Below are 15,259 nucleotides of genomic sequence, written 5' to 3' on the forward strand. Positions count from 1 at the left end.
GTGTCCAGATATTCACTACCTCGCCTGGTATGGGTTCGATCCCCACCCTGACGCCTGCTGCTGTATATTGTGAGTTTGCGTGTCTCTCTCTCATCATCATCATCACGGTGGCTAGGAGATGTTAACTACCTCGCCTGGTATGGGTTCGATCGTGGGTTCGATCCCGACCCTGACGCCTGCTGCTGTATATTTTCAGTTTGCGTGTCTCTCTCTCTCATCATCATCATCACGGTGGCTAGGAGATGTTAACTACCTCGCCTGGTATGGGTTCGATCGTGGGTTCGATCCCGACCCTGACGCCTGCTGCTGTATATTTTGATTTTGCGTGTCTCTCTCTCCCCGTGGTCGCGTGGACTTTTCTCTGGGCACTTTTCCCCCTCCACATTTCAGAATCGACGTGCGTTTAGAGTCGTTGACTGCTGCTGTTAATTTCCACACGAAGATAAGCCACTTCGTGCGAGCTATCATTTGTGATTGCCAGGTCGCTTTTGAAAAAGACCTGGTATAGCTCAGTGGGCCTTACCTGGTAAAATAATAGTTTGTGGTTCAGTTTGAGTTTTTGGTCGCATTGCTCCCCTCGAGTTTCTCTCGAGACCCTCCTCTAGCAGAGAGGCCCTTCCACCAACAGTGACATTGAGTGAGAAATTGCAGGGCTGCGCTTTCCCCCCCCCTCTCTTCAGATACGAGAAGTTGTTCTCGTGCAGTGAGCATGAGTGAAGTTATTATTTTCAATGTCATTTCCAACCAGCGTGCAGCTGTTATCGCAAGCGAACACACGCGCACTCGCAGGAAAAAACACAGTTTGATCCGTGACTGAAAATGCGAAAGGCATTACATGTAAATGAGATGATGAACCTCGTGACAATAGCACACACAACAGCGGCTGTCAATCATCATAGTAATCATGTCTCCATGGGGCTTGTGCCAGGCTAGGTGCACTTCGATGGCCATGTGGACATACAGCCATCATATTGCAAGTACTGCTATGATACAAAGAAATGAGTAATAGCAAAAAGGTCCTCCATATAAACTGCAGCCGACTGTTGGGGCGAGTGCTGTTATGCGGCACACGAGGAGGTGGTCAACACCATGCCAAGTGGCGATGTTTACTACCCACCGCACCAAGTATTCATCTGAGGCCGAGTCGACCTAGGGGAGGTCCAGGACCGGTTCAGATAATCGTCACTGGTGTTGACCGTGAGCAGGAATCGAACTTGGGTCGCCAGGTTTGTAGCGCGGCGTGCTAACCACGACGCTACCACTCCCCACAAAGATCCCCCGTACAGCCTTGACAGACTGTAGGGGCAAGTGCTGTTAGCGAGCACCTATAAAGGCCGGCACGGCACACGAGGGGGTGGCCAGCACCACGCCCGGCCGCCATTGTCTCCCTAGCGGCGATGTTTACACATCACACCAGGTACTCATTTGAGGCTGAGTTGACCGAGGGGAGGCCCAGGACCGGTTCAGATAATCGCCACTGCTGTTGACCGTGAGCGGGAATCGAACCCGGGTCGCCAGGTTTGTGGCACGGCGCGCTAACCACGACGCTACCACTCCCCACACACACACACATACACACACACATACACACACACATACCCGCAGGCTACAGCTTTTAAGCCAATTCTGCGCATCAGGTAGTGCATGAAAAATAACACACGCGTAGCACGCAGCACGCTGGGACATGCAGATTACATTTTTCACCCACAAATGTGAGTTCGTTAATATCGACCTCGCAGTGGTGTTGTCTTTGCACGCAATTGCCACGGCATGCATACGTTCACGAGATGCATACAAATAACTGAAGCGACCGGGCACACATTTAAACAAATTCTGTTGCATTTCGATTGGGGGGAGGGGGGGAAACCGAAACGTCTGTGGGTAAAACACAAGAGAGACATCTCCCCCTCCGCTGATCAACCAAACTTGCTCCGCAGGCGCGCATTCAAGCAGGGAAATCGGACCGCGAGCGAGGGGGCCGGTTTATCAAAAAAGAGATAGATCCCCCGTCTAGCCTTCAAAGACTGTTGGGGCAAGTGCTGTCAGCCAGCACCTACGACGGACGGCACTGTGGCACGCGAGGGGGTGGGTGGCCAAAACCACACCAGGTGCTCATTTGAGGCTGAGTCGACCTAGGGGTGGCCCAGGATCGGTTCGGGATAAAATCGTCACCGCTATCGGCCGTGAGCGGGAATCGAACTCGGCTCGCCGGGTTTCGTAGCGCGTCGCACGCTAACCGCTGCGCCACCGCTCCCCCCCACCACCACCACCACAACCAACAACAATAGCACAACCGTTTGCGTTGCAGAGGCGGCGAATACCTCTGGTGCATAACGACGTCTCGGCCGATGGGTTTGGGTTGAGATAAGACAAATCACGCGGACAGCGGAGCGCGCGGTCATTTTCTGTGAGCGAAATCAACCATCAGCGGACACCCCGTAGCGTGGGGAGGAGTGGGGGGGGCTATGCCCCTCTACCGAGGGCTGAGCCCTTTAACAGCAGTGACAATTCAGCTACGGTGCGTCGTAACCTCTCTGTGTTTATATTTTAAACACACACACAAGGAGAGAGGGTAATAAGAGCTCGACTTCTCCAGCTAAATCTATAGCAGACACCAACAAAGAAGACCGTCTCGTTACCAATCCTGCGGTCGTGTGTGTTTTTAGTTAGCATTTGCTTAAAGTTTGTTTGACATCCACTGCGTTGCGCCTCTCACCCCGAGTTATTTCTTTTGTATGCCCGCTAGACCCCCACCCCCACCCGCACCCAGCCAGCCAGCCACCACCTCTCTCCCCTCCGCGTCTGCCTGTCGCACCACCTCGAAATGAGTTCGTGCGACAGGTTGGAATGTGAAGAGAACGAGCGGGAAGGCAAAAGTCATCTTACCTGCAGGGCGTAGGCAGCGAGCTCGAACGTCGTATCGCTGTCCACCTCTGTGTTTCCCTGGCTCAGAGGGAAGAGAGAAGAGAGAGAGAGAGATACACGCACACACACGCGCGCACAGACACGCGCACACAGACACACGCGCACAGACACGCGCGCACACACGCGCGCACACACACGCGCGCACACAGACACACGCGCGCACAGACACGCGCGCACACACACGCGCGTGTGAGTATGAACGCACGCACCCACGAGCGAGCGATCGCGGGGCAGGGCTATCTGTGGCAGGCAACCAAAGCCCCAGTGCACATGCGGAGAGAGACAACCACCACCACCAACCTAACCAGCCGACACTCCACAGCTCTGCAGTGGAGGAATGTACCACTGCTCAGAAAGCACCGAGGGTGGAATGGACTGGAATGATGCGGTGGTGTTGGCGGTGGTCGTTTTCAAAGTATGTCCCGGTGCCTTTCTTTTTGGTCCAGAAATTGTGCACCAAATACGGCTCTTTTTCCGACATCGTCATTGGCAACAACAGCGGTTAATCGTATCGGCGAATCGTCGGGATCGGCGGGGATGTTATTTAAAACTTACAAAGGTGCACATATTTTTTTTTGTAATGCACAAAAACCCTCGTGGTGCTTTAACAGTGGACTGGTCTGAACCAGTCACTGACCAGCACGGTATATATGCTTTTTTTTAGCAAACATTTCATTCACCCTAAGGGAGGGATTGACAAAGAAAATCTGTACAAGATTTTTTTTTAAGACGGGCGGGGGGTGGAAAGGAAAATTTGCCCGAATAAAATGTCTCGCACGGAGAAACTTTAATCCTTTTATTTTTTTACTCCTCTCTTATCCACAATTCAGGTGTTTTGGGTTAGATCGCGTAAATATATAAATGTGTCGTTAAACCCGCCACCACCCGACACAGCCAACTAGTAAGGGTTGTCACGTAAACAGAACGTGGCCAATTCGTCACTAGTACAGCACTAGTGTATAGTAGTGTAGTGTATAGTGTAATGTATAGTGTAATGTATAGTGTAGTGTATAGTAGTGTAGTGTATAGTAGTGTAGTGTATAATGTAGTGTATAGTGGTGTAGTGTATCATGTAGTGTAGAGTGTAGTGTATAGTGGTGTAGTGTATAGTAGTGTAGTGTATAGTGTAGTGTATAATGGTGTAGTGTATCATGTAGTGTATAGTGTAGTGTAACTAGTACAGCACTAACGGGTGTGTTGGAGAGCCAAGCCACAGCATTTACAATCCGAGTACGACGTTTCGCCAGTAATTACAACCAGCTTCATCAGGCGACGGCCAGAGTTGCGGTAAAAATGCTCCTGTTTCGTTCCTTAAATAGAGGCGTAGATGTGACGAAGCCTACGCGTGAAACGTCTCTCGCTTTAGTTCCAACAAAATACTGCGACGTAGGAGAAAAAAAAAAGTCAGGTTGTGTTGACAAACATAATGCATTGCGGGGGTGGGGGTGGTGTGATGCATTTATGTATCTCTTTGTTTCACCACACGTAAATGCTCGCATTATTTCAAAACAGCAGCGGTGGCGTGGAGCAGGCACGCGAGCGCCGTGACAAATGGTGGCAGAGTCAAGAAGGGGAGCATTTTACTGGTAGGAACGAAGTGAACCAGCCTACAATAGATTATATCGTCCGTCCGTCCAATGTCCGATTAGGTTTAGCAACATCGCCCCCTACTGCAAACACTTGGCAGGACCCTACAAAAACCTTTAGACTCAGTGAGGCTTTCCTGGCTAAACAAGTGTAACATTCCCTTATAATTCCCTGAGATAGTTTTTAATTAAAACATTTAAATAAAAAATTAACTCACAGCGGCCTAAAGCCTACAGCTAGGCCTAAAGCCTAGAACTAGGCCTCAAACTCTCCCTTCGTATCGTACCCCCGCCATTTCATTTTATTATAGCCATTCATTTGTTCGTTCCTACCAGCCCACCCCGCAGGGACCTGTTCCCCACGAATATTTTTTAAATATTTTGAAACGAACTCTCTCGAGTTTTTTTTGCGAACAACGAGATATGACGTCGTTCAAACATAACGAAGCGACGCGTGCAACGCCTTCACACGCGAACGATGTCTACACACCATCACATTCTTCTTTTTGCCTTTAAAGTGATCCTTTCTGAGTGAAAATTAACACGTTTCGACCCCGCCAAATTCCACCACAACTGTCTGTCAGCGTGCCCAGCAGGATGACTCCGCTGTGTGTGACACAACTCGTACCGGTCTAACCTGCTTTGTAAAATAATGCAAGAACTTACACACAGCCTACACATACACACAGCCTACACAGACACACAGCCTACACACACACACTCTACACACCACACACCACACACACACTACACACCACACACACACTACACACACCACACACACTCCATACACCCCACACACACTCCATACACACCACACACACACACACTCCACACACTCCATACACACACACTCCACACACACCATACACACCCACTCCACACACCAAACACACACACCACACTCCACACACACCATACACACACACCACACACACACTCCACACTCCACACACTCACCACACACCAACCACACACACACCCCACACACATACACACTCCACACACACACTCTCCACACTCACTATACCAACCACACCTCCACAACACCCCACACAACAACCACACACACACCCCACACTCCAACCACATACACCCCATACACACACATCCCACACACACACACCCCACACACACACCCAACACATCCCACACACACACACCCCACACACACACCCAACACACACACACCCCATACACACACCCCCACACACACACCCAACACACACCCCACACACACACACCCCATACACACACCCCCACACACACACCCAACACACACCCCACACACACACACCCCATACACACACACCCCACACACACACCCCACACACACACCCAACACACACACACCCCACACACACACACCCCATACACACACACCCCACACACACACCCAACACACACACACCCCATACACACACCCCCACACACACACCCAACACACACCCCACACACACACACCCCATACACACACCCCCACACACACACCCAACACACACCCCACACACACACACCCCATACACACACACCCCACACACACACCCCACACACACACCCAACACACACACACCCCACACACACACACCCAACACACACACACCCCATACACACACCCCCACACACACCCCCCACACACAAACACACTCCACACACAACAAGCCCTGTTGCGGGTTATCTGCCGTATCGAACACCGATAAAGGCAGCCACACTGCATTAACACGAGCAACAATAAGAGACAATTAAAAGTACGTTAATAAAACAACAGGTCTGGGTATTTGTATAACTGGCACTAATCAATAATGTGTCATTACGTTGTCATTGATCTGTTCGGACTCGAACCGTGGTCCCAAACCCCGGCACGGCACAGAGAGAGCCGGTGGCAACCTGGGTGACTCGCTGCCACAACCGCCGATCGCGTAATGCAGCGTTTGCGTAACTCGCTAATGAACAACAACAACAACAAAAATGCAGATCATACCAATGTGCTGCAAATCTATTTCACGGGCGGAGAGTTACGCGACTACATTGGAGACACGCAAGCGAAAAGGTCGCCGAGACCAACCGCTCGCACGAAGCGCGAACCACCGGGTGACACAGGCAGCCCAAGCAGAGCTAGGGGTTGGTGGACCACGAAGACGCGATCATCTGTGCGCGTGTTGGAGGCCGCAACAGAACGTGAAGGGTCAACTTCAAGGGACAGTGCATACATTATCAGTCATGTTTTTTTGTTTGCATTACGACTGCAGGTATTGCGGTCTATGCAAACATGACTCCTTGTACAAAAGGTGTCAGTTTTGTTGCCAGATAAAAGGGTAAAAAACAATTATCAGAACGTGAAGGGTCCGCGCCATCTGCGCAGCGAGTCGGTGGTCGTTCATCTCTGCACGAGACATTTCAAAAATCGGGATCTCGATTTAAGACTGTTGGAATCCGATGAGCTATGAAGCGCTTCCCCCCCCCCCCCCCAACACATGCCCAGTGTAGAATCTGTCTCCCTCGCTTCATATCTGCTGTGCCAAGAGTACCCCCAACGGGAAATTCGCCGCGCGTTTGCTGCGATCATCTCCGCAGAGCGTGGAGAAGTCACGCCCCTGAAGCGTCGCATTTGCGCTTTGCGATGCGATCGTAGAATAGATTGCGTGCTCCCTGCTCCATGTCGACTGTGACGATCATTTGTGGCGCACGTCCTCATTTGTATCGGCCTCCTCTGGTCCGTTCCATCTCGGCTCTGTTATCGTTTCGGTGCCATCTCCTTCGTCTCCGTCCTGGTTGCCGATTGGGCCGTTGTGCATTGCCCCGTCTCCGACCGCTCATTCTCATTTCCTCCGTAATCTCTGAATATCTACTTCACTGCATGATATGCAAATGTCACGCGGAATTCATCGTCCCGAAGAATGGAACTTCGCTGATAAAGCGATGCGCGCCTATTAGACGTATGCATGTTGAATTTCTTTCGCACCGTACGTAGCCAACCATGCCGAACGAAGGTTCGGAGGAAGATACCAACTCGGGAGGAAGAACGTTCCAGACGGTCGCAGAAGTGCATCTGAAGGTGCGCGAAGCAGTGACCATGTCTATTTCTCGATGGCTGTACTGTGTTCATGAGTAGAGTGTAACCTGCACAGTGTAAGCCGTACTTATTCAACAGGCAGAGACATCGTGCCAATGTTTATAATCACGACGCTTGTAGGAACGGGATTCATACAGAAGCAATAATTCGAATGAAATCGAAATGACGCAATTGAGCAGGCGAGTGAGGCTGTGGCGGACATTGGATTTAATCGACGTGCCATGAAAAAGACCCATTGCCCGAAACGTCACCTATCATATGTTTTGTTCTTTTTCAGGCCGCAGTGTTGTTAATTGACAAACGCATTGAAATGTTTTGTCGTTGTCTGTGCTTGCGCACCACTGCCGACGCAGCAGGATCATCATCATCATCACAAATATAATTTCTTTAGTAATCCGATCAAGTCGATGTGATTATATTATGCTCGAAGATGCATTCTACTGGCGACGCTGAGAGCGAGTTGGTGACAAATTACACGTTCCCATGGCAGGGCTGAGTCTATTCGCGAGATGTTTCCTTAAAACAGGAGCGGGTTACACGGAATATATACAAATGTAGGCGATACGCACAAACTAAAAGAATCGAGGCGCATACGAAGAAACACAACACAATGTTCAGTCACGCACGCATGCGCGAGAGGTGACATTCATGACGAACGCGACATTTACTGGGGAATAAAACCTTTAGCAACATGGCCGAGTGACTCGGTGGTGGGGGTGGGTGGGGGGGGGACGTGAATTCATTGGGACCGAGCGAATACTTTCTGAGATTTGCCGTCGTATCGTCGTGGCAGACAACATGAAAACCGAACGCTGCATCATCACTGGCACGTTTGGGTGCGGCAGGTTTGTTAGTCTCTAGCCATATAGAGCTCTCTTCGTTAAGGAAGTGGCTTAGCTCAAATATAAAAGTAAACTAAGACATTTCGATTTAAAAGCTTTCGTGACTGCAGGGATTCATCTTCTTGGTTTTTTCGGTAAAGTCACGTAGGTAAAAAAAATTCTAATGAATTAATAATAAAAAGTGTGCCGTTCCTGGCCCTTCCCCCCCCCTCAACCATTATATATACGGAGTGGTATCTCCTGCAATCTCTCATTTACTTGATACAGCTGTCGTGCTGTGACGGTTCCACCTGAAGACGGAAGCTTGTGTTGCCTCCGAAACGTCGTGATTTTTATTTTTATTTTTTATTTTACTTTTATTAATTTTAATTTTTTACCTACGTGACTTTACCGAAAAAAACCTAAGAATATGGATCCGATATGAGTTCGAAAGCAGCGTTGTGGAAGTTCCCACCTGCAGCTGGTGTCTGCTGAAGGCCATCACAAATGCACAACAGGGGCGGGCGTGCGTGCGTGCGTGTTTTAATTAACGCCAATGCTAACACCTGGTGTGGGGAATTTGTTCGGGCACAAACCGCGACGTCGCACCGCAGGGCTGTGCGGAACTTCCGCAGGCAGCAGGCATTGACATCTGTCGGAGTGTTATGGGCTGGCACACCAGAGGCGGCCGTGTACCGTGGACAGGGGGGGGCATTTTTTGTTGTCGTCTTCTTTCTAACGAACGTCGTAGGAAATAAAACAACATCATTACGGACGTTCCTCTGTTAACTCCTCCAAGAAAGAATTACAAACTTGGAACGAAGAATCCAATTGAGAGTTTATTTTTCCGACTCGAGTTCGTCGTTAAAATTAATGGTTTATTGATTCTGTTTTTCCTATGAAAAATGTGGAAATGTTAAATGTACGTTTGAAATTACTTTACAGATCCCCTAAAACGCAACATTAAAAAATATATACATAAATGTATATATTTGTTCACGCGTCAACGTGTTACATTGCTCACTTTATTTAACAATATCACAATATTTTGATTTAAAGCTTTCGTGACTGCAAGGATTCATATTCTTGAATATAATATCACAATGGTCTATTGTTGTTAATTAAGACCTGGTGACCTCTGCAACTGACCCTAGGTCTGTGGCAAAACAATTCCACTTTTCTCTGGTTTGCACCATGTATGCGTGCATGTTGAACTTCTTTCGCACCGTACATCATCAACCGTGCTAATCGGAGGCGCGGGGGAAGGCCAGCAAACCATTGCCACTTCCACAAAATGGTATCAATTTTATCGAGCCTGGGAAGGGATGATGGGCTGTGGCGAATGAAAGAAAGTATAAATTTAGATTACAACACGTCAAAGAAGATAAATACGCAAGGACCACTCGACTTGAAAAGTATAGGCTGTCAGCGGTCAGAGCATAAAATGCATCTTACACCCCGCTTCATGCCTTGTCTCAAAGCACTTATGCCGCAATTGATGCAGCATGTGCCCACGCACCCCCTTAGCCAATCTCTGGAATGCGCAGGAACCTTCACGCTGTAACCCGTCATTTTTTTCCTGCAACATGCTTTCCGTACGCACCGTGCTCCTCTCTCGCCCGTGAGCAAATCTCACCTCTTCCAAAATGAAAACTCGTTTCTTCAGAACTTCTTTTTTGCATTGCGTTCGTCGTCCGTCCCACCGCGCCTCCGATTAGCGCGGTTGACCAAGTGCGGTGCGAAAAAAGTTCAACATACGCACGCACGCACAATGCATGCGGCTTCTTGGCCAGCCTCGATGCACCGTGAGAGCCCTTATATCTGCGTGAACTCTGAACCCAGCGCACCGCGAAGCCTTAAGCCGATGCATTCATCTTGTCGGCGAGCCTTCAAAGTGACCTCGAGTTGACACTTGCCTCGGCAGAAGGATGAAAATCCCACCCTCGCAATGATGGCGTGCACGCATATTATGCGCCTCTGCATACATGCAATTCATCTTTGTTCTTCGAATAACGGCAGATGCTGGAGGAGGACTTGTTCACGCCCCCAGTGTGAACGTTTCGTAATCAGAGCGACTTCTCAGTGGCTTGTGGCACAGGACAGCTCTCTCGGTAGAGAAGCAAGGGTTCCAAAGTGCAAGGTTGAGAGTTCATATTTGGGTCAGGGATGACTCGGCTCAGCATCATTGAACCCAGACCATCAAGATAAGAACCACCTGGCCAGCAGTGCTTGGTGTGTGTGTGTGTATATATGTGTGTGTGTAGATATATGTGAGTGGACTTGCCGATGACTGGTACCAGCGGTGTCAAAATCGGCCTCTGTGGAGGAAGCTCGTGAAGGACGCTACTGGGCAGTTGGAGGAAGTCGCCCTCCAACAACAACGGAGGGCAGAGGAGCGACGCTCACAACAACGAGCGGAGCGCCGGGTGGCTAAAGTACAGCAAGTTGGTACAGTAGGGGGCACAGGTGGTGCATCAGCCAGTCATCTCAGTCATCTCAGTCAGTCGACCTGTGGCACTTGGGTCTGCCCCGTGACCTCCTGCCAGCGGGTGTTCGACACTTCACGTGGCCTCAAGGTGCACATGGCCTGGCACAAGCGGCGTGGTGACGTCACCGCCACCGAGTGGCGAATGGCGGTTGTTGTTGTTGTAAAAAACTAGTTCTTGCCAAAGCGATGTGGAATTTCCACATTTTAATTTTGCAGCCTGCTAAGGTCGATAATTTAACATGAGGTACCACTTTTTTTTGCGAAGTCAACAGCAGTCGTCCTACGGAGAGACTGGACCCCACCATAGGAATGTGGAATTGTCATGCTAGGACTTATTGAGACGTGGCTCCCCATATTTTATTCTTTTCATAAAAATGTTTTAACACTATGAGGCCTCCTTTACCAGTGGCAAAATATAGTAATAGGTTTTTCCCCTTTCAACTGGTACAAAACTGACACCTTTATACGAGAGATCATGTTTGCAATAACCACAAAAACAATGTTCTTCGTATTTTTCTGGGAACTTCTCTAATTTATCCATAAGAGGTTTTCTTTTTTGTTAGATCGCGTAAATATAAATGTGTCGTTAAACCCGCCTCCACGCGACACGGTTTACTCTCCAACACACCGGTGTGCTGTCCTAGTAAAGAATTGCCATGTTTTGTGTACGTGGCAAACCTCACAATTTGGCTGTGTCGGATGGTTGCGGGTTTAATGACACATTTATATTTGCGTGAGCCAACCCAAAAAAGCCTCTATTATGGATAATTTAGAGAACTTCCGAGAAAAAGTACGTGCGTTTTTTTTACAGCAGCCAAATACTCGAAACACACGATGTTGATTCTAAATGTGGAGGGAAAAAACCGGACGACCCGGAGAAAAATCCACGTGACCACGGGGAGAGAGGCACTCCAAATATCCATCAGGCATCAGAGTCCGGATCAAACCCACGACCTCGTGGGTACGAGGCGAGGTAGTTAACATCTCGCCACCGTGGCACCCGTAACATTCCATACCGGTGAGGCAAAGGTGGTCAGGACCGGTGCCAATTGCACCGCCTTGCTGGTATGCTGTTCCAGTCGAGGTGTAACGGTAGTGCAGTGGTCAACCTACACCAGTAGGCCATCCCCTAGGTCGACTCAGCCTCAAATGAGTACCTGGTGCTGTGTGTAAACATCGCCATTGGAGAGACAGAGGCGGTTGGGCAAGGTGCTGGCCACCCCCCCCCCCCCCGTCGTGTTCTGTGATGGCCCTAACAGCGGTTGCCCCAAAAGTCTGTCAAGGCAATAAAAAAACTATTTAAGAGGAGGGGGGAGTGATCCATGAAAACTTAAATTAAATTTTTTTTCGATTTAAAGCTTTCGTGACTGCAGGGATTCATCATCTTGGTTCTTTCGGTAAAGTCACGTAGAAGGGAAATAATATTATTTTATTATTTCCCTTCTACGTGACTTTACTGAAAGAACCAAGAAGATTAAATTAAAATGTTCACGTGCATCGTGAGTGACAGCTTCATGCAGCATTGGCATACACGAAAGCAAATAATGAGTACAGGAACCCATATTCAGCGATTAATCAGTGCATCATTACGCCTCTGTGTCGTTAGCCTTGTTATCACTGCTCGTTAAAAGCACTTTCCCCAAGTCTACACGGAGTACCAATTTGTCTGCGGATATCTCAAAATATCTCAACCCCCCTCCCCAACACACACAAGTTATAAATATGTAAATTGACAAGAGATATATGATTGCGGGATTGAATTTAATGGGGTAAAAAGTGGGTAACCCTCTGTAACCCCCCTCCTTCTGTGGCAGAGGTCGCAAACGGGTTTTGATTCCTTACCCGTACCCGTAACCGGCCACACCAGGGTCGCAAACGAGTACCCATACCCGGCCGTACCCATACCCGATTGCGACCTCTGGGATGAAGCCATGTTGCAGGCGCGGGTGGGTTGATTATAGGAACTTGAATCGTGAGAAGAGACAAGACGTTGGGAAATGAGTGACAAACGGTGACTCACCAGTGATTCACGGCCTACCCGTACCCGTACCCGGCCGCACCAGGGTCGCAAATGGGTACCCGTACCCGGCCGGGTACGGGTAGCCGGGTATCGGGTAGGGTACGGGTATCGGGTACCCGATTGCGACCTCTGTTCTGTGGTCTTACCGAAGCAACGCAAGCCTTGGCGTTGAGGAAGAACTGGCGGATGGTAGCGCTGTCCTTCAGGAAGGCAATGCTCTCGATGTAGAACCTGCAGAGAGAAGACAAAGGCAAAGATATCCCTTATAACCTCAAAAGACTGTTTGGGGCAAGTGCTTTTCGCGAGTAGCAACCGATGAAGGCCGGCACGGCACACGAGGGGGTGGGAGTAGCCAACAAGATGCCCGGCCGCCTTTGTCTCCCCAGTGACGATGTTGACTACACACCGCACCAGGTATTATTTTGAGGCCGAGTCGACCTAGGGGGAGGCCCAGGACTGGTTCAGATAATCGTCACCGGGTGTTGGTGACCGTGAGCGGCAATCGAACTCGGGTCGCCGGGTTCGCAGTGCAGCGCGCTAACCGCTGCACCACCGCTCCACACAGAGAGAGAGAAAACAGAACACACACACAATATACATACCCCTGAACCAAAAAAAAACCGATCCCCCAAACCCAGTGTAGCGATACGGCCTGGCACAGCAGAGCACAGCGGGGTGGGGTACGGCTAACGTCAACATCAAGCCTGACCCGCTGCTGTTCCTCCCCAGTGTCCACGTGACACATCACACCGGGCACTCGTTTAAGGCCGAGGATAAAGCTGCCCGGACAGCGTGAGACCAATCGTCACCGACAGTCAACTTTGGCTCGGGAATCCAAAGTCAGACGACCGACGTTCAGAGAGCCCTGATGCGCTCCCAACAGTATCGCCAAAACGCATTTCTTCAGAACTACTTTTTGTGTTTGGTTTGTTGTCCTTCCCCCCGCAACACCAATTAGCACGGTTGGCTACGTACGGTGCAAAAGAAGTTCCACATACATACAAACTTACACACGCACACACGCAAATAAACACTCAATAAAAAACGGGACTGGCTAAGCATCGCAATATAAGACTCTCCTGCAAAAAGATGACTGAGAATTCGGCAAGGGCTTTCCTGGATAAATAAACAAGTGGCAAGTTTCTCCAATGCAGTCCACGTACGTTCACAACACAATTAAAGCACATTCTAAAACGCTCTCCAGTCCAAACATTAGCCATGAACACAGTCATCCCAGGAATGCTGATAGCCATCAGTCCTACTGCTACACCGAGCAATGGAAAGAGGCTGTTCCATTTTACAGCCCCACTTTAAAAAATGTCATCGCATACATTTCCTCTTCACCAATGTCCGGCGTTTATGTATTTTGCATGGCGTCGCTTCGAACCAGGGCTCCGTATCTAACAGAGATGGATGGGGCTTTGCCTTTAAAATGCCTGGCAGTTCACCAGCATTGCTTGCAGGCAAGCCTGACTGCGGATGAGACACTTGAGCGATGAGACGCAAAAAACCGGTGCGGAATTTTTGCTTGTGTCGGTACAAAATGCTGCCGAAACAACATCACCTCCAGCAGGCCGTGGAAGCTCATGGGATTTGTACCAAAATATACTTTTCAATACATGTACACTGCACGTGGAGTAACAGGTACATTCATGTGTCGCGACTGTCTGCACATGTATGTTGTGTCCGTATCGAGCAGCGTTCTTCACGGTTGCCGACTTTAGCCGCCACCGTGAGGGCCGCCACACATCTGAAACCATTGGAGGTTTGACAGCAGCACGATGATGATGGGGGGGGGGGTGTTGTCTGTCACGTGTCGTTTGTTTCAGTTTTTCAGTTTTTTTTTAGTTTCCATTTATTTGGTATAGTCCTGTGAGCCATTCGGCTCTTGAATCGGGTGCAACCGCAACGAACAAAAGACAAAAACATGAACAAGAAAACATCTTAAAGTGACTATGTGACTATGTGCGAACAGAAAATCCAGGAAAAAAACAGCAAAATATTCCAGAAAATGCACCGTACACCAACACTGTGTGCAAAAATCCCAGTGGGATGCAAGTCAAACAACAACAACAATAACCACAAGACAACTTAGATTAAGGCCATCAGTCTGACTCTGTACTAAAGGCCACAAGTTCTCCCAACGTCCCGTGGGCAGCCCTGGTGTAAAAACACAGGCCAAGAGCATTGCGTTGTTCTGGTAAACCATGTGTAACAAGGCCAGCGTATGAGATAGGATTGTGCGTGGTCACCAGTGAATACATTTTTTCGTAAGATAAAAATGCATGATTATAATAAACCAGCACGTTGATAAATGTATTTCGTATTCAATTGACACACAAATAT

The 15,259-nt window shown here is 49.2% G+C and overlaps 1 protein-coding gene across 2 annotated transcripts in view; it reads right to left on the reverse strand.

Moving 5' to 3' along the window:
- The window catches only part of LOC144732882 (uncharacterized), a 295,786-nt gene that overhangs the window by 136,770 nt on the left and 143,757 nt on the right, over positions 1–15,259 (reverse strand). For both annotated transcript variants that reach the window (XM_078614545.1, XM_078614544.1), the window contains exons 5-6: positions 13,060–13,144; positions 2,887–2,943 (exon numbers count right to left, since the gene is read on the reverse strand). In XM_078614545.1, coding sequence (XP_078470671.1) covers positions 2,887–2,943; positions 13,060–13,144 — 142 coding nt within the window. The remainder of the gene's footprint in view (positions 1–2,886; positions 2,944–13,059; positions 13,145–15,259) is intronic.

The sequence above is a fragment of the Lampetra planeri genome, chromosome 44, assembly GCF_965212315.1.
Source record: "Lampetra planeri chromosome 44, kcLamPlan1.2.h2, whole genome shotgun sequence".
Classification (NCBI taxonomy): domain Eukaryota; kingdom Metazoa; phylum Chordata; class Hyperoartia; order Petromyzontiformes; family Petromyzontidae; genus Lampetra; species Lampetra planeri.